A 26658-nucleotide genomic window follows, 5' to 3' on the forward strand; every position below is an offset into this window, starting at 1 on the left:
TTCTTACCGACCTGGTGTTGTTTCAGGTGTTGGATTATTTTTCTGCATGGTCATCCTAATGACAATGCTACAGCACAAATGAATCCTGTAATTGTATTATTAAGTGTTGGGTATATTATTCTGCGTACAATAACCCAGTAGTCGGGACGCCTCCTTTTTACAGGGGTGCTCCTACAACGGCGCTTCTGAATGGTGGGTGGGCGTGGTCATTGTTGGCCACTGCCTGAGCCATCTTATTTACTGGAACGTGCGTTTTACATACTGCTAGATCCCCATCTACGCAAAGAAGCACTTTTGGTGGTTGGAGATACAATTTGTGCTTTTTCTGTTGCTTATGGTACTGGTTTCAGCTGCTTGTGGGTCCAGTTCTACTTTTACAGCGAGAAGCTGACCTTGTGGTCTGTCTGTGGTGGGAAATCCACCATCGTGAAATAAAACGCAGTTTCTAAGCAGAAAAATTAATACGTGGGGCGCTTTGTCTCATGTCCCTCAATCCCAAAATTAGGCCTTGGGTAAATTTGGGCTAGAAAAAAATGTGGCTGCTATCACCTACGTGCCATGTGCTACTGGGCGGACAACTGGGGGCTGACAACTGTTCGAAACGTTCTACACAGTATATTCATTACAAACAGAACAGCCGGTTTGCAGCAACAAGCCCTCCACCGATCTCTGAGCATGTTCATACTCCGGCCTCAGATTGTAAATTCATCCCTGCAGATGAGGCACGTGTAGATTTTCAAGGGGTTATTATTCTAAAGCAAATATTTCTCGCCGTGGTGAAACACGATTTAGAAAGTAGTTCCTAAAAAAGGCGTCTTAATATTACCCATTTCAGCAGCTTGAATTCTTTAGCCAGAGCCGCAAAGTTTGGCAATAACACAAGAGGGACCGTTGTTTCTCTCTCTCGTTAGAAAGTTTATTTAGTCCTTGTTAATTGTATTATTTTCAATGTGTTTTTCAGTGTCTCTCAATGCGTGGTAAATTAATTTCAAGCAGATCTGGGATCATTATAATATTTTATCGTAGACATTTGGATGCAATTAAACTAACGTCATTGAGATTTGAGGTTAAGAATAAAACCAGTGATTGTGGGGTCACATAAAGGGGTTCCCTCGGGTTTAAGGAGACGTGAGCGGCTTGCACGTGCATTCTTCTTAGCAGAAATGAAATATTTAGAAGGACGAGCCTCACTCCCTTGGGTTGGGGGTGGGGCGTTCACGCAAGAATCAACGCGCAAGAACATGGACGTTTCCTTAGCATTTAAACTCTCTGTTTTTTACCTGAATTGCTGCACACAATTAGACGAGGGTGATAATGAATAATTGCACACTCCAGTGGACTGCGTTTCTTTCACTTTCTCTTTGCAAAAATGGCATTGTTGGAGTTTTCCCTGGTTCACACTGAGATGACGGTGGGGGGTGAGCGAGTGCCTGGGGCTCTTTTTTATCTGCTACACCAGTTGTGGTCTTAAAATAAACTCCATTCCTCGACCATATATGTCCAGGCGTCCAGCGCTGCCTGGCAGGCGCAGAGCTCTCCCCGCCGCACAGGCCGCAGTCAGGCTGCTCCGGTGCAGCCCGTCCTTCGCGCTGGCACCGTCTGCACTGCAGGCCTCTCTCTCCCGTACAGGCCGGTCTCTGGTTTCTACAGGACTCTCTGCGCGGTAGACTCCTCTCTCAGGCTCACTGCTCTGCACCTCCCTATGTAGATCCCAGACCAGCTCTGCCTCCAAGCTGTGCTCCTTTCAGTGTCGCATTTGACTACAAACTTTCTGTGCCTCAAGGTCTCGCCTTTTCTGGTTTAGCGCAATCTAAGGTGACACTTTCCACATAGCGCCTAGTGCTGTGTATAGACCTGGTCGGTCAGGGACGCGACTGCCCCGTTGAATGTTATAGATTGTTCTACACAGTAGTGTTCGGGTCACGGTGTTAGGCCTGTCCCATCTCATTATAGGTCTTCCCCATCGTGGGGGTTCTCCACAGGCCGGGTCTCCTCATAATTCCCGCCTCACACCCAGGCCTAATCCGTCTCGAGAGAGAGACTCGGCCCCAGCCTCGTCCCGGCATCTTCTCTCGGCCCGGCCCGGCCCGGCTCCGGGCCCTTCTCCCGGGCCATGCTTATCACTCAGCTGAACCGGGAGTGCCTCCTGCACGTGTTCTCCTTCCTGGACAAGGACAGCCGGCGGAGCCTGGCGCGCACCTGCCGGGACCTCCTGGACGTCTTCTCGGACCCTGCCCTGTGGCCGCTGCTGAATTTCAACTCCCCGGCGGAGCTGCAGAGGAACAACTTCGTGCTGGGGCCGGCTCTGAGGCACCTGAACATCCGCTGGCACTCGAGCCGGGTCAAGGTGTGCAACGTGGAGGACTGCATGAAGAGCGCCTTCCAGCGCAACATCTGCAGCCGGCACGAGCAGCTCGTCAACCGCTTCCTGGAGCGCGTGAGCCGCAGGTGAGCAGGCGTCACTGAGGGAATTCATGATATCTGCTAAATAATGGATAACTTCCTACATTTACCTTAAGCACCATCTTGATGTATGTACCTCCTCCCCATTTCACGAGAACAGGAAATCCGCAATGCACGCTGCATGCACTGCATTAATATAGGAATTATTTAATACAGGAGCCCGTTGCTTAATCCATAACTTCCTTCTTCCGTGCACTGTCTGTCAGCTTCCTTGGTTGACAGTATTTATTTAAATTCCAGAAATTATGTATTTAAATCCTAGAGATGATATTTTATGGCTAATTAATTTTTGTATCTTGTTGACCATTCCCAGAATAAACTATGTTTAGCATGCTGATTGTCAGTGTACTAACAGCTATAGTTTGTGCAATATATCATGCTAGTAGTGGTATAAAGCTTTATTCGATTTTAGAACTGGATAAAATCATAAAAGCAATCAACATGTTATACAGTTTCATTATACTTAACATAAAACAAGCTTAAATTGATAATAAACAATTTAGTTACAATATATCATGCTTGTGTGAACCTATTTCAAATTATTTGCAGGATTTTCTCTGCTCTTGAAGATCACTATTTCTCCTCGCTTTCCTGCATGGTCCAGGACCTCATAGCGCCTAGAGGTGCTGCGTTCTGGCCTATGGTGCTCATAATGTACTCATTCCTATAAGACTTGTTACTGCTGTACCATAAACAGAACCACCTCTGAGGCTTTCTGGCTGAACAGGTGACCGTCCTTATACGGTGGAGTTAGGAGCCACATTTTCAGTTTTTGGGGAATGGTAATTCCTTGTGCCACGGAGTGTTGGGGAAGGAGAGAGGTTTTACACACTCTTGACCTACATTCTTGAAATCATGCACCATAAGCCGTGGATTTCAAGGCGTATTCCTGGAAAAGCTATTGGGATTTCTAATTAGGCCCATGCAAAACCAGTTCTGCATGCATCATTTTACATGGTGTACAACTACACATACGAAAAAAAAAATGCATTAGTGCAACTGCATTTCTATTTTTGTTTTCAATGTTGGGGTTGTGTCCCATCTGTGAAAAAAGGTTTTATCTCGGCAGGTGCAAACTTCTGACTGCCCAGAGTGGGGATGGGCCCTGGAATAGTTTGTGAACACCAACATTTATGGGTGACCACAAACTTTCCAGCATTTCCATGTAATTCAGTACACCTGGGTAAACATGTGCGCATATTTAATACTCCATCATTTAGGAGTGACATTATGCGTGATTAAATCCATTTATGACTGTAAATACACATTTTGTGTATTCCAAAAATTAATTAGCACCTCTGCGACAAGCCATTTGCAAGTGTAAGTTCTATCTGTAAGCATTAATGGCTTTGTGAATGGCTTGTCTGAGTCCTTGAGCTGTTAAGCAGCCTTCACATTTTGAGCTACTATGTGCTGATATATCGAGTAGATTTTGGTTTCAGAAAGGACTATTCTAGCACTTAGGCCCTCATTACAAGAGACCTCTCGATTCCGATTGGCTGGTAGTAACCGTTATCGGCCCCGTCGGACTTAGGCAGTGCAAAATTCGTAATAGTGCCCAAAGCTGTGCTGAGTAGCTGCAAGACGGCCTTTTAAATATCAGCGCGTCAATTACCAAGGCTGCGCAGTCTTCGGTCTATCTTCCACCCCTTTATTCATGTAGCAGACACCTCCTGACCCTTTCTTTAAGGCTACTGATTTCTTCTTTTGGAGGGAGGGAGGGGTGTAAGGGACAGAGCGGCCGGATTTTAGTTCTTTGGGTTCGAGTCTCTGCGTCGGTTCAATATCCTGCGATTGTTGGCAACTCACTTAATCTCCGTAGTTGGTCATTGTGAGAAAGTGGCTCTATATATACTGGACCAGAATAAGGTACAGTGTGTATAGAGTCCACAAACCCCAGAGGTATAACAGAGGTTAAAGCCAGGTGTGACCTTACTCTCTAAAGTGGTAGCTTGGTCGAGCAGTAAGGCAGTACCAGAGGACAGTGTAAAGCATTTGTTGTACACACTCAGTCAGCAAAATGTTTCACACACTCAAAGACTGAACTCCAGGCCAATTGTTTTTATATCAGAGATAAAGTTATTTTATTTCTAGAACCAACAGGCATCAAAAATATACTGCTCTCAATATGAGAGGCCTCAGATGAGTACTTTGCAGAAAGGCAATAAACTTTGTAAAGACAATAGGTACAGGGGTTGCAGTAGGCAACACAATTCTATACACAATTTAGCATTGAGCTCAATGGATTTCCTTAAATAAACACAGGTGATTACTTTGCAGATTACTTTGGTAATTCCAGGACTGGCTCCTAGGTTCAGTCCTGGGGTCTAAGCTGAAACCAGTTTAGAAAAAACGTTTTAGGTATTGTAGTGATTTTTCATGAATAAAAAGCTATTTTAAAAGTTCACACTTAGAAACTTTTCAACAGAAATCTGGCAATGTTATCCAATGGGAGAAAATTCAGGTTGCAGGTAAAGTACGATCTTGTTACTTTCGTAATCCAGTGTGGTCTCCTGGGGCCAGCACTGGGGTCTCAACTCAAAACAGGTAAGTAATTACGTTTCAGTATTTCATATGATTTTAAAGAATATTTCTAGTTTTCAAAAGTAGACAGAAGAAATTTCATAGAAAAGCAGACAATGGATTCCTTTGGAGAAAATACAAGTTACTAGTAAACACGCTAGGGAGTACTTTTGCGTTTCAGCACTGGGCTACAAGGTACAGTACTGGCTCCTCTCCTGATCACAGGTGAGTATTTCGGAATTCGGATGATTTTATATGAATATTTCAAGTTTTCAAAAGTAGACACAAAGATTTTTCGAGTCTAACTAGTTAATGTTATTCAATGGCAGGTAAGTGAGTTACCGGTTTACTGGTGAGTACTCGACTGGTGAAGTTGTGGTTCTGGGCATAGACTCAGGGGTTCCCTAGGGTCAGGTAGGTACAGTTGGTTCACCCTCAGCGGCGCAGGGGCGGCCGGGTGCCGAGGTAGGTAGGCCCAATGTTATCCAAGGGGGGCCTCCGGTTGGTGGCTGCTGGCTAGCAGGCCACGCGTCTGTGGGAGCTGGGCTTCTGGTCACTTGCTCAGGGCAAAGGGGGAAGCAGGATAGGAAAATGGTGGCACAGCCAGCGGTACTCCGTCGGCTGGGTGCAGGGTGCTTTTGAGCAGTCGGGCGCTCAATGATATCCAATGAAAAGGTCACAAGGGAACAAAGGCTGCAGGCTCGGGGGCGGAGACTCTCCAGGAGCTATCAGCACGTCGAGAGGTAAGTTGGGATCTTGGAGCACAGGTAGGTACCCCAAAGGGAGGCACAGGGGGCTGTAGGGCGCCGGGTGCAGGGGTGTCTTTGGGTGTCGGAAAAGCTTACCCTCAGCTGGTCGCGGTTGGGGCGACCTCTGGTTCTGAGTCTGCAGGCGTCGTCTGGTTTGTCGAGGAGGGTCTTTGTGCACCGAACTTCGGGTCCCAGTCGCCGGGGGGACGTCCTCGTAGTCTTGGATAACTCGGGCACGGGCTGGGCTCGCCGGGTGCAGAGTGGGCTGGTCCGGAGCTACCTGGCTGGCGTCAGGGGAGTTGTTGCAGCAGAGCCTCTGCTGATGGGAGTCCTAGTCTTTAAGAGGGTCAAGGCAGGCAGGTCCTCTGGGTGTCCCTAGGATACTGTCCGCGGGAGTCGCCGGGATTTAGGCAGGAGCAGGTTCCAGGATCGACAGGCCGGTAGGGCTGGGGCCAAGTCAGTTGTTGTTGTCCTGTTGTTGGCAGCTGCACGGTGGGTCTTCTTCTTCTTGATCTTCTTTCTTCTTTTGGTATCGGGATCTGAAGGAAGGTAGGTTCAGGGAGCCCCTAAATACTGAATTTAGGGGCGTTACAGGACGCGCTAGAGGCAACTGACTAGGACACCAGCATTTGGTCGGAGTGCCTCGTAGAAGGGCTCCGGTGTTGTATTCTGCCACCAACTGCTTTGGGAAAGACTTGGGGCTGCCTGCTGCTAATCCTTCATCGCCCTATAATTACTTGCACCTCATTGTTTTTTAAAATCGCCGCATTATTTGTTTTTAATCCTCACTCACCACGCTCACCTGCACCAGGCTGCGTCTTCCCTGTTCCACCACGGAGTGTTCCGCTTGAGTGGAGGGAAGGATACGCAGACCGGAAGTGCCGGTGAGTAATCAGGACGGTCAGCGCTCTAGTCTTTCGCGCTACCCTATAAAACGTAATGGACGCCTCGACGTGCAGCGGACGCGCTAGAGGCAACTGACTAAAACACCAGCATTTGGTCGGAGTGCCTCGTAGAAGGGCTCCAGTGTTGTATCCTGACACCAACTGCATTGGGAAAGACTTGGGGCTGCCTCCTGCTAATCCTTCATCGCCCTGTAATCACTTGCACCTCATTGTTTTTTAAAATCGCCGCATTATTTGTTTTTATTCCTCACTCACCTGCACCAGGCTGCGTCTTCCCCGTTCCACCACGGAGTGTTCCCGCTTGAGTGGAGGGAAGGATACGCATCGCCACCCTATAAAACTTAATGCACGCCTCAACGCGCAGCAGACGCGCTAGAGGCAACTGACTAGCACACCAGCATTTGGTCGGAGTGCCTCGTAGAAGGGCTCCGGTGTTGTATCCTGACACCAACTGCATTGGGAAAGACTTGGGGCTGCCTGCTGCTAATCCTTCATCGCCCTGCAATCACTTGCACCTCATTGTTTTTTTAAATCGCTGCATTATTTGTTTTTAATCCTCACTCACCTCGCTCACCTGCACCAGGCTGCGTCTTCCCCGTTCCACCACGGAGTGTTCCCGCTTGAGTGGAGGGAAGGATACGCAGACCGGAAGTGCCAGTGAGTAATCAGGACGGTCAGTACACTAGTCTTTAGCGCTACCCTATCAAACTTAATGCACGCCTCGACGCGCAGCGGACGCGCTAGAGGCAACTGACTAGGACACCAGCATTTAGTCGGAGTGCCTCGTAGAAGGGCTCCGGTGTTGTATCCTGACACCAACTGCATTGGGAAAGACTTGGGGCTGCCTGCTGCTAATCCTTCATCGCCCTGTAATTGCTTGCACCTCATTGTTTTTTAAAATCGCTGCATTATTTGGTTTTAATCCTCACTCACCACGCTCACCTGCACCATGCTGCGTCTTCCCTGTTCCACCACAGAGTATTCCTCTCGAGTGGAGGGAAGGATACGCAGACCGGAAGTGCTGGTGAGTAATCAAGACGTTCAGCGCTCTAGTCTTTAGCGCTACCCTATGCAACGGGCTTGCATAAGGCAAGCCCGTCTGCGCCAGACCCGGCCAGAGGACAGGAATCTCTGCCTCTTTGCCTACAAACTTGCTTTGCTACTCCAGGGACAAACTCCTCCAAGTCAGGCAGGACCTAGAGCCCCCATGTGCCCATTCAAATCTTTTAGATGAGTCGCAAACCCACTGTACTCACTGCCCGTTTACTATCTTACAAAAAGGACCACCAACACCTGCCGCTGCTGAAAATCAGATTAGCATGGCCCTACTGAATTGTAGATCCCTGCCTAAACACTCCCTAGAGACCTCACTACTTCTTGAGGACTCCAACTTGGACGTCCTGTTTCTGCCAGAGACATGGCTCTCCCCAGACAGTGATCCTGACACCGTACAGGCCCTCCCTCCGGGGTACCTGATCCAGCGTCACGACAGAGACTGTGGCAAGGGCGGAGGTGTAGCTATCATTTACAAAAACCACCTTTCCTGTCGCATCTTGGACAGCCCCATCCTAGACTGAGAGAACACTCACTTCCTCCTACAACTCTCCCCCTTAAAATCATTCTCCGGCATCCTTATTTACTGCCCCCCGGGTACATTGGGACAATTTTGTAGCTCCCTACTGGAGACCGTAATCTACAAGGCCAGTATCCCATCCAACTTTACTCTTTTGGGAGATCTCAACCTCCATTTTGATGACTCGTTGGCTAAAGCGTCAGGTGACTTAATTCTTGACCTCGCAGCTTATCACCTTTCTCTCAAAAACCTCCAACCCACTCACACTAAAGGCCATCTTTTAGACCCCATGTTCTCCAATATCCCGGATTTAAAGGTCATGGAACCCTTACCCATCCCATGATCAGACCACTTTTTAATCCACTTCAGCTGGCAAATTTTTACTGAAGACCCTCAAGTCGCTGTCCCACGCATACTAGAACGCCACTGGTCTAAATTAGACCCTGAATCCTGAAAGGGCGAACTCGAACTCACTATCCCCACTCATGACCTAGACCCCGTAAAAGCGGACGATAATTTCTTATCTTGGATTGAGAACTCCCAGGAATTAAACCATACGGTAGAAAAGTGGAATCTTCAAATCCCCCTGGCTCACCCCTGAGCTCTGAGACATGAAAAAACAATGTAAAAAACTGGAAAGGATTTGGAGGAAAAAGCTTTACAGCACAAAAAAAACTGAATATGGACTAGCCATTACATCCTATAAAGCCACACTGAAAAAAAAACCCCAGGCGGCCTTCTTTGAAGAAAAAATCTCATCCGCCGCTAACTTCTCCAGGGAAACATTTTGCATCGCTACAGAACTCCTGAGACCCCCCGACCCACCCCCAGTCCTTGACCCCTCTGGTAATCGTTGTAACAAATTGGCTGAATTTTTTGCAACTAAAATTCAAAACATTCTTAACTCACTCCCAAAAACTGACTATGCTGAATCTCGTCCCTTAGAACTTCAGAATACTGCCCCTGGCCTTTCTGCATTTTCACCCAGCACTGCAGAATCGCTCTCCCCAATCCTTGAATCCATCAAAAGCGGCTCGCCTCAAGACCCTGCACCTTTTAACATCTTGAAGACAGTAGCCTCTACCATCACCCCCCCCCATTTCCAATCTTATCAACACCTCTCTAGAATAGAGCATTGTACCACCCAACTGGAAAAAAGCAATAGTAAAGGCACTGTTAAAAAAACACACCTTGACTCCACGGAGATTTGCAACTATCGACCTATCTCTTTACTCCCAGGAATCAGTAAGGTAGCCGAAAAGTTTGATAACCGTCAACTCTCACCCTACCTTGAGTCCAGTGGACTCTTACACTTTTCCCAGACAGGCTTTCGCCCAGGCCAAGGCACTGACACCGCACTAATAGCAGTGGTAGAGGTAGCAAGAATGATCATTGACTCCGGAGGTTCAGCTGCTGTGATCCTCCTGGACTTAAGTGCAGCCTTTGATACGGTGAACCACCGTATTCTGAGTCACCGGCTCAGTAGAATAGGAGTCACAGGGCCGGCTCTATCCTGGCTGGAGTCATTCCTTGAAAATAGAACATTCCAGGTAGCGGAAGGCAATATCCACTCAAGAGCTATCCCTCTCCAATGTGGGATACCCACAGGGCTCGTCCCTGAGCCCCACCCTCTTTAACGTAAACACGTATACGGACGACACCCAACTCGTCGTCTCACTGACCCAGCCAAACCATTCCCCAGAAAACCTGTCCTCTTGCCTTAAAGAAATCTTCAGCTGGATGACTGGCTCACAGCTCAAATTGAATGGTGAGAAAACGGAAATCCTGGTGCTGGGCAATCAATCCAACCTCAATCCCAAATTCATGTGGCCGACATGTATGGGGCCAGCCCGCCCCAAGACAAGAAATATAGAGCCTGAGGATCTGGCTTGACCGTGACCTCACATTTCAAACCCAAGCCTGAAAAACCGCAGGTATCTGATTCGGCCTGCTACGAATGATACGCAAAATCCTACCCCTACTACCAACTCACTCAAGAAAACTCCTCATCCAGGACCTCATCCTCTCTAGATTAGATTACAGGAACGCCCTATACCTTGGCGCACCCAAAAAGGTCATTTCCAAAATACAACTTGTCCAGAATTCAGCAACCAGACTTCTGACAAGCACAAAAAAACGTTGTTCAGTCAAACCCGCCCTAAAATCCCTTTATTAGCTCCCAATTCAGGAGAGAGTTCATTTCAAATCCCTCTGTATCACACACAAAATCCTTCAGAGCAAGGGTCCCATTCTTCGGACTTTGGTGAAACCTTACAAACCCCATAGAAACCTTCGCTCCGACTCTCTACTTTCAGCCAACACTCCTAGAATCAAGAGGGCGCGATCAGGAGGACGCCTCTTTTCCCACAGCGGCCCTAGGCTATGGAATTGCCTCCCGCTTAGCATCCGGAGGAAACTAACCACTTAAAATTCCGCAAACTTGTGAAAACCTGGCTTATCCCCTAAATTTCAGGTATTCTTTGGTCCTATTCTCTAATCCTGCAGCGCTGGGACGCCCCCGGGTAGCCATGCGCTTTATAAACCCAATTCCATTCCATTCCACAGGTAGGGCAAGGGCAGGGACCAATAGGTCCCTGTCCTGGGGTGGGTACACCCCCTAGTCTGCTCCTCTCCTGTGGGAGAGGGGCAGGAGCTTAGCTGTGATTGGGCAGGGCTCCCCATCTTCAAGATGGGCAGAGCCCAGGGTCGTGCTTCACCTCATCTCCCCCACCTGAGGGGTGGGGTTGGCCTAGGCTGGCACAACCCCCTTCCTGACGTAGTTTTTCCCGCCAGACTTTCCGCCAGAGTGGGGGTCAGAACTGGTGGGGCCAGTTGCTGGGTACAGCAAATGGTCTGGAGAAGCTCACAGAGGCGGCATGCCTTTGAAGCTTCCCCCTGCCCATCCTGGGGGAAGAGACCTAGCACCTCGCCCAGGATGTGCATTGTTGCAGGCCCAGGAGAGCGGGGGGCTCTCCACCCAGGGGTCCAGCAATATGTCTGCTGTGTGGCAGCCTCTGCAGCCACTCAGCCCAGACGTGGAGTGCAGGTTAGTTTTTCAGGGGGCATCTCTAAGATGCCCTCTGGAGCATTTTACATTAAATCCCACACTGGCATCAGTGCAGGTTTAATGTGCTGAGAAGTTTGGTACCAAACTTGTCAGTCTTCAGTGTAGCCATTATGGTGCTGTGGAGTTCGTAATGACAACCTCCCAGCAACATATACTCTTAATGGCATCACTGTACAGTGCCCAGGAATGGCCCTGGGTACTGTAGGGGCACTGGGCTCATGCACCTGTGCCCACACCTCTGGCACAGGGCACCCAGCTAGAGGGAGGGGTGACTGAAGTATGCCAGGGCAGTGGGTTCTGTGGGCATGGCACACAGGGATGTGTGCCATGTCGACTCTTGGTTTAGTTCTGTACTTAAGACACTCAGCCTGCAAAGGCAGTGTGTGGGTGTCAGGGTACAGGGCCCCTGAGGGTGGCACAATAAGTGCTGCAGTCTTCAGGGGTCTTCTCTGGTCACCATGCCCTGGGTACCTAGGGCACCATTTACTAGGGGCTGGTAGGTGGCCAGAGATGCCAATTGGGTTTTAGTTTCAACACAGTTTTAGGGAAGGAACACAGGCCCTGGGTACCTGGTTGGCAGGAACCCAGGGCACACTCAGTCAAAGCACATCAGCAGTTCAGAAAAAAGTGGGGGCATACCAAGGCAAGAAAGATGGCACTTTCTCACATTCATTCATACGTGGCGGCCATATTTTCAATGTATTCTTAATTTACCATTCCTAGATTGCTGTCAACTAAAAAAAATAATACCGGAACAGTAAATTGTAAATTAAAAAATAAAGTATGTACACATCCCAATGGCAATGTACACTTTTAAGCATCAGGAAAAAGCCTGAAGCCTTACCTATTTGAATAGACAACATACAGACCAGCACTATTAGACCCCCAAATGGTGTAGTGATATTCTGGCTGTCAGTCACTCACAAAACACAACTGGGAGAAGCAGTAACTGAACCAAATCCTTAAGCGGGTCGATCATGGACGTCATTTAGGGATCGAAGTTGCAACCCCTGGCTTGCCCCTTGTGACCCTCTAGTACTGTCTTTGCGACCCCAGGCCTCGGATGTGGCGAAATCAGTGTCAGGAACATAGGGGCAGCTAGTCCTTAACGGCGGCATACTTTTCTTGTTTTCAGTCATTTTTAGGTCGAGCTCTGAGCCAGCGCGAAAGCGCGGCTCTTGGGTTGATCTGTGGTACTTCACTACGTGAGGGAAGCCCCGTCCACTCCCTGCCCATCTTTTTCATTGGCTTCTGTCTTTGTCCTTCCTAAATGCTGCCTTCCGATTGGTTTATAGGCTTGTTAGTCCCTTCTTATGACGGCCATATTGTAATTTGTATCCTTCCATGGCTGCTGGCCCCTTTACTTCGAGTATTAGATGGTATGTGTTATTTAGATTGTGAGCACTATTTTCTTTAATGAGGTTCTCTTACTGCCCGTGCCTTCTCCCAACCTCCCGCAGATCGTGCCTACTCTCCCCCTCGCACTCCCGTTGTTCGTGCCTTCTCGCCCCCCTAACCCAATGCAATAGGTCTCGCGTAAATGCGAGTCCTATTGCATTGCAAATGCTTGTTTTATTACACTAGTAGCGAATAGTTTTGCATTATTCACTATTAGTATAAGAAATAGAAGCGTACATTTAGCTGAAATTTGACCCTACTTGATAGTTGAAATAAGTAAAAAAGGCTTTTAAATGTATATTGTGTGCATGCTTGAGGGTGAGAGTGTGTTTATGTGAGAGTGTGTGTATGTTTGAATATGTGTGTATGTGTAAGCATGTGTGAGTGAGCGAAAGTCAAAGGGCTTGTGATGTCACTTCCGCTATCCCAGGCATTTTGGTGAATTTAAGTTCATGGGGGTGAGGGTTGTAAAATACGTTAAACTACAGACAGTCTCCAGATCAGAACTCTTCTCAGGCCACTACACAGTTATATTATGTTAACCTCCATTTATAACGTGCAGGGCTACTCGGAAGTGTTCCGGCGTTCTACCTTAGAAAGATGTATCTTTTCACCCTCTATTTCTCTGACTAAAGAGCATTGCTCCAATCATGTCAAAAGCAAACTCCCCTCCCTTCTTCTTGGAAAGCAACTACTTCTACGCTGACTCGTTAAGTAGTGTCACAGATATATAGAAACAAAACACAAACCCTTCATAGACTGTTCTAACCAGTGGATGTCACATCACCCCAGGCAACTACACTCACTCCATCCACGCAAGAAAGGCCATACAGACACCCATCTCCACTCTCCAACCTATCCAGACTCTCTCTGGGTAACGCTACAGATGACGCAATGCTCCTGACTGACCTTACTGTAGCACCCACCGCAGGAAAAATCTAGGCAGGCGATCTGCAACCACCAGTTCCAAATCCTACTGAAAAAGTCACTCAAACTTGATAGAATTCTTGCTCATTCATCTCAAATGATGAAAAATACATCCACACGCTCACCACACTGACAACACTAGCCATCAGAATAGCTGGCTGCTGAACCTCACACTTGCTTGACAGTGGCTGATTCCTACATGGCACGTAGACTTTATTTTATAAACGTATCATTGATCCAAAAAAAAAAAAAATCGAAATCCTTCCCTTCTATACCTCCACTATCCTTTTCCATCCAAGTAACAGACTAACATATCCACCACTTAAATTAATTTCATATTTCACTATACTAATACACAACTAATTCTTTATGGGTTCCGAAGTAAAGTATTTAAAAGTGTGTAATCATCAACACTAAAAGAAAAACTGTGACCCTGGAACCAAAATACTAAATGTCTTGTGGACCCTTAGCCTGATTCATCCAGTATTTATGCAAATTCTCAAATTTGACGTGTTCTTAGGCAAGTACATCCCTAAGGTTAAGAATATATCACACAAATTTCAGCCTCTCCAAAAGACGTTGTGTTTAACTCAGGATATAAAATTGTTCCTTAAAAAAGCCACTCCTGGTAACACTCATGTTGGGAACCAAATCACTTAGCAATGGTTAATGACTTACTCCTAATGCGCAAGGCGTAGGGCAAATATCTCGTTAATGCGAACACTAGCCATTTTGTAGTGTCTGAGCATACCACTTGTAGCGCTTCTGCTGGCCGCGTAAAAGATAAAAGACGACATGCCTGCATTATCAACTTTTTCCTAACCTGTGCATGGGAGGGACAGAAGAACATGAAATGGTCTACTGATTCAGAGCTAAGGGTGTATACAGGGCACAGTGGAGCTACAGTGGCCTGCTTCCATTTACTTCTACAGAAATTCATAGGCAAGGTTCCGTACCTAAACTGTAAATAAAGTGCGCATGCATGTGGAGGTTCGATCTCGTCCATAACGGCCTCAAATTAAAATATATTTAAAATCTTGGAACCTTCCGGTTAGAGTTTTACTACTCCGTAGTCTAACCCAGAATACTAGAGCCTTCAGCTCCGCTATATTTTTTTTATTTTATTTAAAAGAGTTTTATATAGCGCTGGCTAGACCCGAAGGTATCAGAGCGCTTTACATGAGAATCAACAATGTAACATGCTCTTTAGCCCGAGATCTAGCCGGGCCAGTAGTAGTGGTGTGTTAATTGGAAGATTTAGTAGGCATCTTATAGATTTGTTTTCTACCAGCTCTAGGCTCTTCTTCTGTTCCATGCCCCACAATTCTGCACCATAATAAGCGACGCCCAGTCTTCTAGCTTGATGTATTTCAGTCGCTGGGGTGATAGACAGACCAATTGTTTTTTTTTACAACTGCTGTGTGAACGTGCTGAAGTGCAAGACTACTCTTTTTGATTTGGTCAGTCCATGTCAGGTTACTGTTCAATCTAGCCCATAGGTAATCAAAAACCTTAACTTGTTCAAGGGTATTTGAACCCAGCCTCAACTTCCCTTTAAAGGATCTATAGGGGTTAAAGGCCATAAATGTAGTCTTTGTGCAGTTGATCTCGAGGCCCAAATTGATACAAGCTGTTTCAAATCTATTTAATACATTCTGCATACCCATTGGTATTTTTGCGATCAACAGTGTATCGTCAGCAAACAGGAGTGAAGGAATCTGTCAGCCAGCAAGTTTGGGAGTGTCACCCCCACAGTCAAATAATGCATTGATTAGCCCATTCATATTTAAAATAAATAGGGTTTGGGCTAGAACACAACCATGGCAGACTCCTTTTGCACACTTACCTAGTGAGTTCGCCAACTTAGTTCCACCGAACTTGAGTGTAATTATCTTGGTGCAAACGCACTATGAGTTGTACAAACCATTGGGCAGCCCTTGATCCCTCACAGTGACCCTGAGTTTGGTGCGATTTATGGAATCAAATGCTTGTTTGAGATCTACAAACACAACGTAATGGTTACCCTTCCTGATAGTAACTTCCTTCTAAATGAGCAATAAAAAATGGAACACCTGATCCAAGGTGCTTGTGGATTCCCTAAAACCTGCTAGCAAATGTGACATTATGTTATTATCCTTAATCCAAGTATGTAAATGTGTCAGGATCAGTTTGCAAAAAACTTCCTGTGCAGTATCTATGAGGCTGATTGACCTATAGTTGGAAAGGTCCCCTTTATCCCCTTTCTTAAATATCGGGATGATTTTGGCACCCTTCCAGGTGCATGGAATATCCCACCACGAGCAATAGCATTAAATGCTGAGTGAAATACAAATCCCCATATGATGGGCCCTGACTGATAGAGGCCTCCAAGTAGTCTATCAAGCCCTGGTGCTTTGCCCTTGTGTTTTGCGGATTTCAGACACTGTTTCTTCCAGTGTAATAATGAACGTCTTCGGTTGCTTCTATTTCAATGGGTTGATTTGGCTCGACCGTAATGATCTCAGTGTCTATTTCAATTTTCTCCCTTGAGAACAATTGCATAAAATGCTTTTCCAGACATGATTGAATAAAAAAGTCCTCTTTTTAGGTCTCGCCCTGGAATTCGCATCCGAAGGATGCGTCCAGGGCGGAGACTTATAGTCGTCTGACACGGGGGAATGAGGGACACAAAACTGTGACGAGCTTTGGATTGAGCTGCGTGCACGCGCGTCAACATTCACGCATGCGCACATCACAGCCACACGCATACACAGCACTCACGCATGCGCACATACACACGCATACACAGGCACACCCCCGTCACCTACACGCATACACAGAGACCCCTCCACACACACCAGCCCCTCTCCTCTCGGCTCCACACACACGCACACGCATTTACACTTACACAGACACGCAGGCACCCAGACAGGCAACCCCCCCTCCCCTCACACACACGCACAGACTCCAGGACACATACACACACACACACACATGCACGCTCACACACATACACAGTCCGCCGCCGCGCGCGCGCATACAGATGCCCCCCCCCAACAAGGCGAAGCCCCACTCACCGGCATCCTCAGTGCAGCGGCTCCCACCGGCAGCAAGACTCTTCTTCCCTTCTTCGGCACCGGGGCGCAGGGTAGGCTCCTGCCTGCTCCGGTGCTCCAAACAATCGCGGCTCTTCCGTGGGAGGCGGGGTAGGCTCCCGCCCTCCTACTTCCGGTTGTCCCGCCCGGCCTGCCTGACTTCCTGGTCGCAGGCCAGGGGCTGAGCAACCGTAGTGGCGAAGCGAACCTGCCCTGTGAGGCGGCCTGATTGCTGTGGCGGAGCCGGAATCGCGGCGCGACAGACCGAGCCCGGGCCTCATTCAGGTGCGGAGAGAGGCGTCCGCGAAGTAGCAGCAGCTCCGGACTGAATTCCGGCCGCCTTTACCAAGATGGCGGCCGTTTGAGTGAGGTTCCGGACCACAGACGCGGAGACCGAGGGAGAAGCGGAACGGGTCCCACCCGCGAGGCACGGCGCTTGGTGGAGGTGCTACCCGGGAGCGGAGAGCGGGGGGATCCCTTCACCTCTCCCCCCCGCACCCCTCCCCCTCCAACGACGAAAACCGCGGGCGCTTGGATCGGCGGAGCTGGTCCGTTCCCGCAGGCGAGATTGGACGCCTACAACGGAGGTGAGCCCAGGAGTCAAAAGCGGAGGAAGGGACCGCTTGGGGGGAGGCCTTGCGCCAGTGGCCTACCGGTCCGGTGCATACCCCCGAATTCCCATTAGTGCCACCCGCATCGACGGAGGTGCCCTCTCCCCACCCCCCATACACACATTCCCGCCTGTGGAACGGCCGGTGGGGAGGACACACGAGACACGGGGGCAGGCGACAGACTACGGGAGGCACCAGCAGCGGAGGCTGACCCCGCCAGGGACGACACTAGCAAGGAATCGGGGCCACGCAGGGAAGGGAGAGCAGAACGATCACGAGAGCGGCAGGGGGTGAGACTCCGGACATTGCCCCCCCTCCCCCTACGTGACAAGGCACACAGCCGAACGGGGAAGAAGGCCCTGAAGCAGCAGTGGGGATACTAGGAACTGGAAGAAGAGATAGTGCCCCCCCCCCCACCCCCACCCCCCTGCACCAGGGGTCATTGTGAGAGGACAAGCGCTACACGGGAGAGGGCCGGACCATATTCACGAACCGGGCGGAAGGAGAAGGGATGAGATAGCCACCTCAGCCAACCCTGACCTCAAGGGCCACACGGAGATAGACCACTTGCAAACGCACAACACGCCCCTGCTGGCAGAGACCCGCCTGGGATAGCTCCAAGGGACGGGCTTCGGAGCGACTGAAGACTGAGCACAGGGAAGAAAGACACCTGGATACGACGAGGGGGGTGGCAGGATCGCCCCACCCGGAACCCTGAGGTGGGTGCAGAACCAGACAAGCCCGATACTGTGCGTGCAGAGTGACAGTGCGTGCAGAGTGACAGTGCGTGCAGAGTGACAGTGAGTGCAGAGTGACAGTAAGTGCAGAGTGACAGTGAGTGCAGAGTGACAGTGAGTGCAGAGTGACAGTGAGTGCAGAGTGACAGTGAGTGCAGAGTGACAGTGAGTGCAGAGTGACAGTGAGTGCAGAGTGACAGTGAGTGCAGAGTGACAGTGAGTGCAGAGTGACAGTGAGTGCAGAGTGACAGTGAGTGCAGAGTGACAGTGAGTGCAGAGTGACAGTGAGTGCAGAGTGACAGTGAGTGCAGAGTGACAGTGAGTGCAGAGTGCGTGCAGAGTGACAGTGAGTGCAGAGTGACAGTGAGTGCAGAGTGACAGTGAGTGCAGAGTGACAGTGAGTGCAGAGTGAGTGCAGAGTGACAGTGAGTGCAGAGTGACAGTGATTTCAGAGTGAGTGCAGAGTGACAGTGATTTCAGAGTGACAGTGAGTGCAGAGTGAGTGCAGAGTGACAGTGATTTCAGAGTGACAGTGAGTGCAGAGTGAGTGCAGAGTGACAGTGATTTCAGAGTGACAGTGAGTGCAGAGTGAGTGCAGAGTGACAGTGATTTCAGAGTGACAGTGAGTGCAGAGTGATTGCAGAGTGACAGTGATTTCAGAGTGACAGTGAGTGCAGAGTGAGTGCAGAGTGACAGTGATTTCAGAGTGAGTGCAGAGTGACAGTGAGTGCAGAGTGAGTGCAGAGTGACAGTGATTTCAGAGTGAGTGCAGAGTGACAGTGAGTGCAGAGTGAGTGCAGAGTGACAGTGATTTCAGAGTGAGTGCAGAGTGACAGTGATTTCAGAGTGAGTGCAGAGTGACAGTGATTTCAGAGTGAGTGCAGAGTGACAGTGATTTCAGAGTGAGTGCAGAGTGACAGTGATTTCAGAGTGAGTGCAGAGTGACAGTGATTTCAGAGTGAGTGCAGAGTGACAGTGAGTGCAGAGTGACAGTGAGTGCAGAGTGACAGTGAGTGCAGAGTGACAGTGAGTACAGTCACTCAGCACCACCACATTATCACTCAGAACCACCACAGCATCACTCAGAACCACCACAGCACCACTCAGCACCACCACAGCATCACTCAGCACCACCACAGCACCACCATAGCACCACTCAGCACCACCACTGCATCACTCAGCATCACCACAGCCCCATTCAGCACCACCACAGCATCACTCAGCACCACCACAGCACAAATATGTTCTCTCAATGTTTCAAGCTTTATTACAAATGTCACAAAAAGATGTTAATATTTCACTTCTGTTCTTGGATTTTGTTACAATAAAATACACTGAACATAATCTTCACAAAAGTTATTTACAAAAGTTTAAGCTATTGCCATTATAAATTACAATCACTTTTATTAAGTATTAAAAAAAATTAAAAGCCATTGTTATTTGTAATATCAATACATCTAAGTCACGTAAATACAAATGTTGCATGACAAATGCTATAGGTGTCACATTTGCGAAAGTTATAACTATTGGCATTGTAAATGACAAAGCTATTAATTTAGCTATTTTCAAAACCAACACATAATTGAACATTTGGTGAATTTCCATTAAAATATTTGACTTTTTTACTAAGATAGTATTATACTGTTTTATGCAAACAAAATTTAGATACTGCATAAATAACTTAAATAAAACATATTTTATATGAAGCTTTTTATGTAAAAAAAAAACTATAGCATAAAGCAAAAAACAATTGCCATTTACAATGCTAATAGCTCAAACTTAAATAATGCGAGACCTATTGCATTGCAAATGCTTGTTTTCTATCTGCTCTGCTCTTTTGGCCAGTAAGTGCCAGAATAACTTGCAATCTTTCATTCTAGAAGATTCAACTAGGATGCACCAATTTTCTTCATCCCATCTTTTCTTGGCCTCGAGCTGTGTCTCGCTGCAGGCCCTTCTTCCAGCTATAGCAGTCCTGTTTCCACTCTTCACCGCAGTGACTAGTGCGGTTCTGGACTGTTTACAGCCCCCAATGTGCCAGGGCCCGTCTTTCTGCCTAACAAAAATCCTTTGGGATTGTTTACAGAAATAGCTCTTAATTGCCTTTAGAAGGTGGGAAAAACGAAACATAGTTCTTGAGTCGTCGCAAACAAAATGACTCAAGATAAGGAGAGTTGAGACAACCTCGGCGTATATACTTTTACCAAAGAGTTTCTGGGCATTTAGGATGGGTAAAGCTGTAGTCTATGAGACTTATTACTTTCTTGGATCAGATTTATTCACTGGCAAGATTCACAGTATATTACAACAAATAACAATATGCAGTGACCTTCTCTCATCTTTATAATTTGTTATTTGTTCAAAATAATTTAAAAAAAATGCTACACAATGCTAGGGAAGACGCACTGACTGGTTGCTCTCAGACAAGTAGACGTGAGAATCTCCGAGCTGCGATTTTAAGCCTCTGAGACTTTTTCCAGTAGCCACTTGCCAGTACCTGCCCGTAGGTGTCTGGGAACCCCTGTCCCTTCAAGGCAGGTCCTGCATGTGACAATTAAGAACACGTTTGCAATCTCGGTGTCTTTTACATTTCTGAGATTATGTTGTGGATATTTCAAAGAGGACACCTAATGCAGAGGGGAAAGGGCTTTGAGACCTGTGGTGATATTCATTGGAGGGCCTATTTAAGAAACAATTTTCATTTTAATCAGTCCGAGCTTAAGTGAAGGGCTGGTTTGGAGTAATCTGGTTGCATGAATCTGCATTAATCTGTTGTAAAACTGGCACAGACGGTGTTGTACAAGACATCTGGTGTGAAGGTTCCTCTCAGTAATGCTATTCAAGTCTTCTGTTGTGAATGTGCCACCCAGTTGTGTTATATCCACGTGCCACACTGTGGTGCTATGTCCATGTGCCACACTGTGGTGCTATGTCCATGTGCCACACTGTGGTGCTATGTCCACGTGCCACACTGTGGTGCCATGTCCACGTGCCGCACTGTAGTACTACACAATATATCCACAATGAAAGCTATACAAGATACATAATACATATATCCCTGAGTATTTTTTGCAAGATACCTGTTCCAGAGGTTAAAGTGCCACAGATAGGTGATACTAAGATAGCTGCATAAAAAGTGAAAGTGATACAAAAGATCATACATGGTGAAAACAACACAGGAGTGTTCTGCATTGTGCAATTACTTCTATACATTTTCTATTTGGGTGATAAATACAAACATACTAAATAGGTTCAAAACATTACAACATTTTATTTTTTAAGTTTTTCAATTCATTTAAATACTAATTTTCATCACAAAAATCACAAAGGAAAAAATTACAATTCATATCAAAACCCTGACAAAAAACAGAGGAATCATCAATATATTACAACACAATTAATATATAAAAATTATAACCCCTTGGTAACAAACATATCTCTCAACATCCTCACATGCTAACAATCATACCACACTCAACCTCATATTCAAATGGAGAAGGAACTGAATAGATAATAAGCAGAATAACAATGCTAAAATATTGGCCCCCAGATGTACTATTGGGCCATCGCAGCAGGTCTACGCGCGTTTCGGCAGCACTCGGCCGCCTTCATCAGGACCTTTTCCTCGTGATACAATCAATACCAAGGGATCTGAAAAATATATATACAACAAATCACCATTTTGTTACCACCCAAGAAAGTAAGATCTTCTAACAGGATTAATTAATTCACTGTGTTACATGAACCAGAAGCTCATCAACTCGACCACAAACTAAGACATCATATAATGAAACATATAGTACATATGATCAATAAGAAAGGACACATTTAATCTAAGTTATCTAAGCAAGGGGCTACACGGGTGCATAAGTCAGACTTACATAATCGTGTGGCAATAAAACATGTACCCAATGGTTACGAATTAAGTTAGGGCCATACCCGGGTAATCCCGTTTTTCAGATACCTCTGTCAGTGAGCTTACCAATTAGCACCAACGGCAGTAGAGTCAGGGAGGACCGGCTCTCACAATATTCATAGGGCAGGATGTCCTGTTTGTCCTTGAAGTGGCTATAAGCAGAGAATTACATATTTTAGCCAAACAGACCTCTTAGTGTGCAGCTAATTCGAGAAAAGACCAAGAGAGAGGCCCGTATTTATTGGACATCCATTACGTCCTTAAAGGAGTATACCTTTAATGGTAGTTGGAGACCCGGTGTGGCAGATGGTTCCTAGATTTTCGAATTCATGGAGTGGTTTAAGACAAAGACGGTCAGCGGGATGTCAGTTAAAATTCCTACCGTAATCTATAATGAAAAAAAAAGGATGAAGAATCCGATTAAGTTAGCGAGCACATGCTACTAGGGTGTGCGTTTGAAAAGGGGCTGCCGGGTGAGTTCTTACTTCAATTTATTATAAAGGACACATATGGTAGAAAGGCACATTCGTGAATGTGCTCGCCGTCATCTGTGATGATAAAAGAATAAAAAAACCGAATAAATGAACATCCACATGTTGCTAAAGTCAATGTTTGAAGCAAGGCATACACAATAAGTCCTTACTTCAATTTGATTAGAGAAACTTATTCATGAAGACAGCACCCTCGTGGGTAAAGTTGCTCCGTAGTCTGCGTCCCTAGAGTGTGGGGTAGGAATATGGTATATTATATGCGGATGGCTAGCATAAAACAACTCATAATCCACTCGACATGTCAAGATCATTCAGTAATGCTCCCGAGTTTAATGCGGTCGAGAAACCCCCCGAAAAAAGAAAGGGGGTGCTTTGAAATGGATAATTCTCACACCTTGCGTTCTTTTAATAAAAAAAGGAAAGGCGATAGGGTTCATTAACACGCTATCGTGAACAGGGTGTCTATATTCTCTTACGAGTAAAGTTCATGGCAAGTGTGAAAGCCAGCCGTAAACAAACAATTCGGTGCATTGCAGGGTCGGCACTCGGTATTAGCGAGCTCGCACTACTCTAGTCCGCTTACCTTGCAACTATACTTGTAGCATCGTGTCTCCGCACCGTCTGTCTCAACTGCCAACAAACGACTAAACTGGGAAGTCTTCCCTGTTTTAAATGCGGTCGGCGAATCCCAGTGTCACATGGCGAGTCGCTTTCAGATAATGTCAGACCGGCGTCCTACATCATAAGCATAGAAAGTGGACTACCTTTCCAGACGCCATCATGCTGTAAGGCGCAAGCATCCCCACGCTTAGACATCAATAAGGGACTCAACTCCGTTTGTAAACACCAACAAGGGACTATGACATACCTCCGTCTGCCCATGCTCGTGCCAGATATAATCTCTAATAAGCCTAAACTTGGTGATGATAAAAACGGGCATACTAAGATTGCCGCGTCTAACAAGAAACAGGTATCTGAAAATTATTATCTAAAATAATGTTAACTAACCGGGAGGTCAAAACTTTTTTATGAAGGATTTTTTATTATCAACCAACTGCACAATAAAAGTTAAAGACGCCCATATTATTTGAACAAGCATCTTTCAGATGTCAGATACACCTAAAGGGACAGTATTGGTGGCGGGAAGGCATCAGAGACAAGCCGCCTGATGTGAGTTCAGAAACAAATATTATCTGATGGATAATATGTCGCAAGTGGGGTTTTAGAATTCTGTTCACTTGGTTACATACCAAGATAACTCTTCATTCAGACCACGTTTCACGGTGTCCAAATGGAAAATCCAAAAGGTCTCTCGTTTCTTCCGTGTAATCTCATTTACTTGGCCCGGTTTAGGTGTCACTTTTTCCAAAATGCACCATTTGATCTCATTTTCTTTGTGAGATTTCTCCAAGCAATGCTGAACCAGTGGGGCTGTCAGCTTTTTAGTCCTGATGGCAGACTTGTGTTCACTGAAGCGGACACGAAACTCACGGCCTGTCTCACCAACATAAGCCAATCCACAGTCACAGAACATGATATACACAATGTTACTACTGCGACAGTTAGTCAAAAATCGCAGTTTGATGTGTCTTTCATTATAAGTAATTGTATCCGAAGTAATGGCTGAGTCACAGGCGTGGCAAGAACCACACCTGTGATTGCCTGTCACTGCTGGAAGGCCTGTAATGGAAGGCTGATTGGAAAACGGGCTCTTTGCCAGTGATCTCGAGTGGACTAGCATGTCTCGTAAATTCTTGTTCCTCCTGTATGCGAGCATAGGTAGTGGGAGCACAGGAACATTGTCATCTATGTTAAGAATTCTCCAATTTTTATTTATGATGTTCCGGATCTTAAAGTTCAGAGTTGAATGATCGATCACACATGTGATCCGCTCTTGTTTGACACGTTTGTTACCCTGAAGGAGTGCCGACCTATCGTAATATTTGGCTCGTTTGTAAGCATGTCGCACAAGGCGACGTGGATAGCCTCTCTTGAGTAGTCTTTCCCTGAGTGCGTCTCCATGTAAATGAAAGGAAGAAATATCTGTACAATTTCTGCGAATTCGTAAGAATTCCCCGAAAGGTACAGAGTCCTTCTGACAGTTCGGGTGGTAGCTGTTATATTCTAGGATAGTATTTTTAGCTGTACTTTTCCTGTATAGACTTACTGTCAGGCATCCATTGGTCCCTTCAATGCTAATGTCAAGGAAGTCTACTTTACTTGTGCTAAAGTTCATGGTAAACTTCAGGTTGGTATCACTTGCATTGAGCCAAAGAAAAAATGTTTGCAAAAGTTCTTCCGGTCCACTCCAAATAAAAAAAATGTCATCAATAAAACGCTTCCAAACAAAGATATTTTCAAAAAACGGGGCCAGTTCGTTATGAATGTTCCTGAGCTCCCACTCTCCCATGAATGCATTGGCCACAGATGGAGCACAGGAAGCCCCCATTGATGTACCCTTAATTTGTTTGAAGAGTTTACCGTCGTATTCAAAGAAATTATTCATCAGTACAATCTCCAGACATTGAAGAATGAAGGCATCAGGGCGATCCGATGGGTATCTCTTGAGGAGATCGGACACTGATCGTAACGCCCGACATTGAGGGATGTTGGTGTACAATGCCTCAATGTCGAGCGTCACAAGAATGTCCGTCTCTGGGTTGAAAGGGAGGCCCTCTATTTTATTAATAATGTCCCCTGTGTCACGAATGTAGGATTTGTACTTTTGGATTAAGGGGCTCAAGAACTTATCTACATACTTCGACAACGGCTCTGTATTAGAGCCAATGGTTGAAATGATAGGACGCATAGGAGGATCACTTTCCGATTTATGTGTCTTCGGGAGACCATATAGCACAGAGGTGACAGGGGTTGTTTTGTTGAGGAAATCGTATTCATCCTCACAAATGAAACCCTCTGTGAATGCCCCCTGAGTCAATTCCTGGATGTGTCTGTTCAGTCTTTCCAGTTCCCTACGTTGTGCTGGTCTGTAATGTTCAGTCACAGCCAGCATCTCCAACATTTTGGCGTCATAGTTTCCTTTGTCAAAGACAGCAATGCCCCCACCCTTATCGCAGGGTTTAATGACAATTGATGAATTAGTTTTTAATTCATTCAAGGAGGTAGTTTCTATGGCAGAGAGATTGGTTGTTGGTTTGTAGGGATTTCTTATAACTCGTGCTATGTCTTGGAGGACATTCTTTTCAAAAATCCCAACTTCAGTTCCCACCATGTCTAGTGTGGGTGTGAAGGTCGATGGAGGTTTACATCCTGACAAGTTGTTATCATCCTCTATCCGGGGACGGTTAGTGAAGAATTTGTTAAGTCTAATTTTGCGAAAAAAGGCAAAGAGGTCCTGGTGTAATTTAAATTTATTCAGGTGGATACTCGGTACAAATGAAAGTCCCCTACTTAATACTTTCACATCCTCCGGTTTGAGATCCACACTGGACAAATTATAAATAGGTAAGTCATGGGTCAGTCTGGGGTTACACTCTCCCGGTACCTCTACCACCAATACTGTTGATTGCGAGTTCGCATGTATTGCTGTGGAGGTTGAGGGCTCATCTGGGCATGGGTTGCCTGGTCTTGCCACCGAACATTCCTCCCCCTGAATTGGCCCCGGGGTAAAAAACCCCTTCCATGAAATGGGCGTTGGTTGGATCTGCCTCTAAATGGGCCAGGGTTTGGGTGACTGTAATTGGTGTCCTGATAGTTTTCCCCTTCCGAGCCGGAGGACCCCGAGTCGGAGAAGTTGGTATATCTTCTTCCCGAGTACCCATTAGAATTGGTGTTAGGATTACTTTGTGGTGTCTCCTGGTAGTAATTAGACGTTAAGTAGGGGTAAACTTTCTCTCTCGTGAACCATCTAATATCCTTCTTTAACTTCTCCATCTTTTTGTTGGTAAGGTAGGTTTCAAAGTCTGTCATTTCAGTTTTTATTTTTTCAAGACAGTCTTTGCCTTCCTCCACCGCCGTTGATGCACTAAGTTTTGCCTCAAGATCATTGATCTCCTGTAAAAGAGTGGATGCCACATCTTTTGCTGTTTCAATAATCAACATCATCCAGTCCCTGGAGCAGCGGTTGGAGATTAATGACCACCGCTCCAGGAACTTTTTGACGTCGATAAAGAGAGCGGGGGCGTTTCGGACTCTCAGGCCTGAAGGAATGACACCTGCTTTAAGATATTCAAACATATAGAATGCGTGTGATTCTATACGTTT

The 26658-nt window shown here is 46.6% G+C and overlaps 1 protein-coding gene across 1 annotated transcript in view; it reads left to right on the forward strand.

Moving 5' to 3' along the window:
• The first annotated feature begins 1547 nt into the window (after positions 1 to 1547).
• FBXL22 (F-box and leucine rich repeat protein 22) overlaps positions 1548 to 26658 on the forward strand; it is a 63295-nt gene continuing 38184 nt past the window's right edge. The window contains exon 1 of the mRNA XM_086959388.1: positions 1548 to 2448. Coding sequence (XP_086815514.1) covers positions 2114 to 2448 — 335 coding nt within the window. The 5' untranslated portion in view covers positions 1548 to 2113. The remainder of the gene's footprint in view (positions 2449 to 26658) is intronic.

This window comes from Lissotriton vulgaris, chromosome 2_2 (genome assembly GCF_964263255.1).
Source record: "Lissotriton vulgaris chromosome 2_2, aLisVul1.2, whole genome shotgun sequence".
Lineage (NCBI taxonomy): Eukaryota > Metazoa > Chordata > Amphibia > Caudata > Salamandridae > Lissotriton > Lissotriton vulgaris.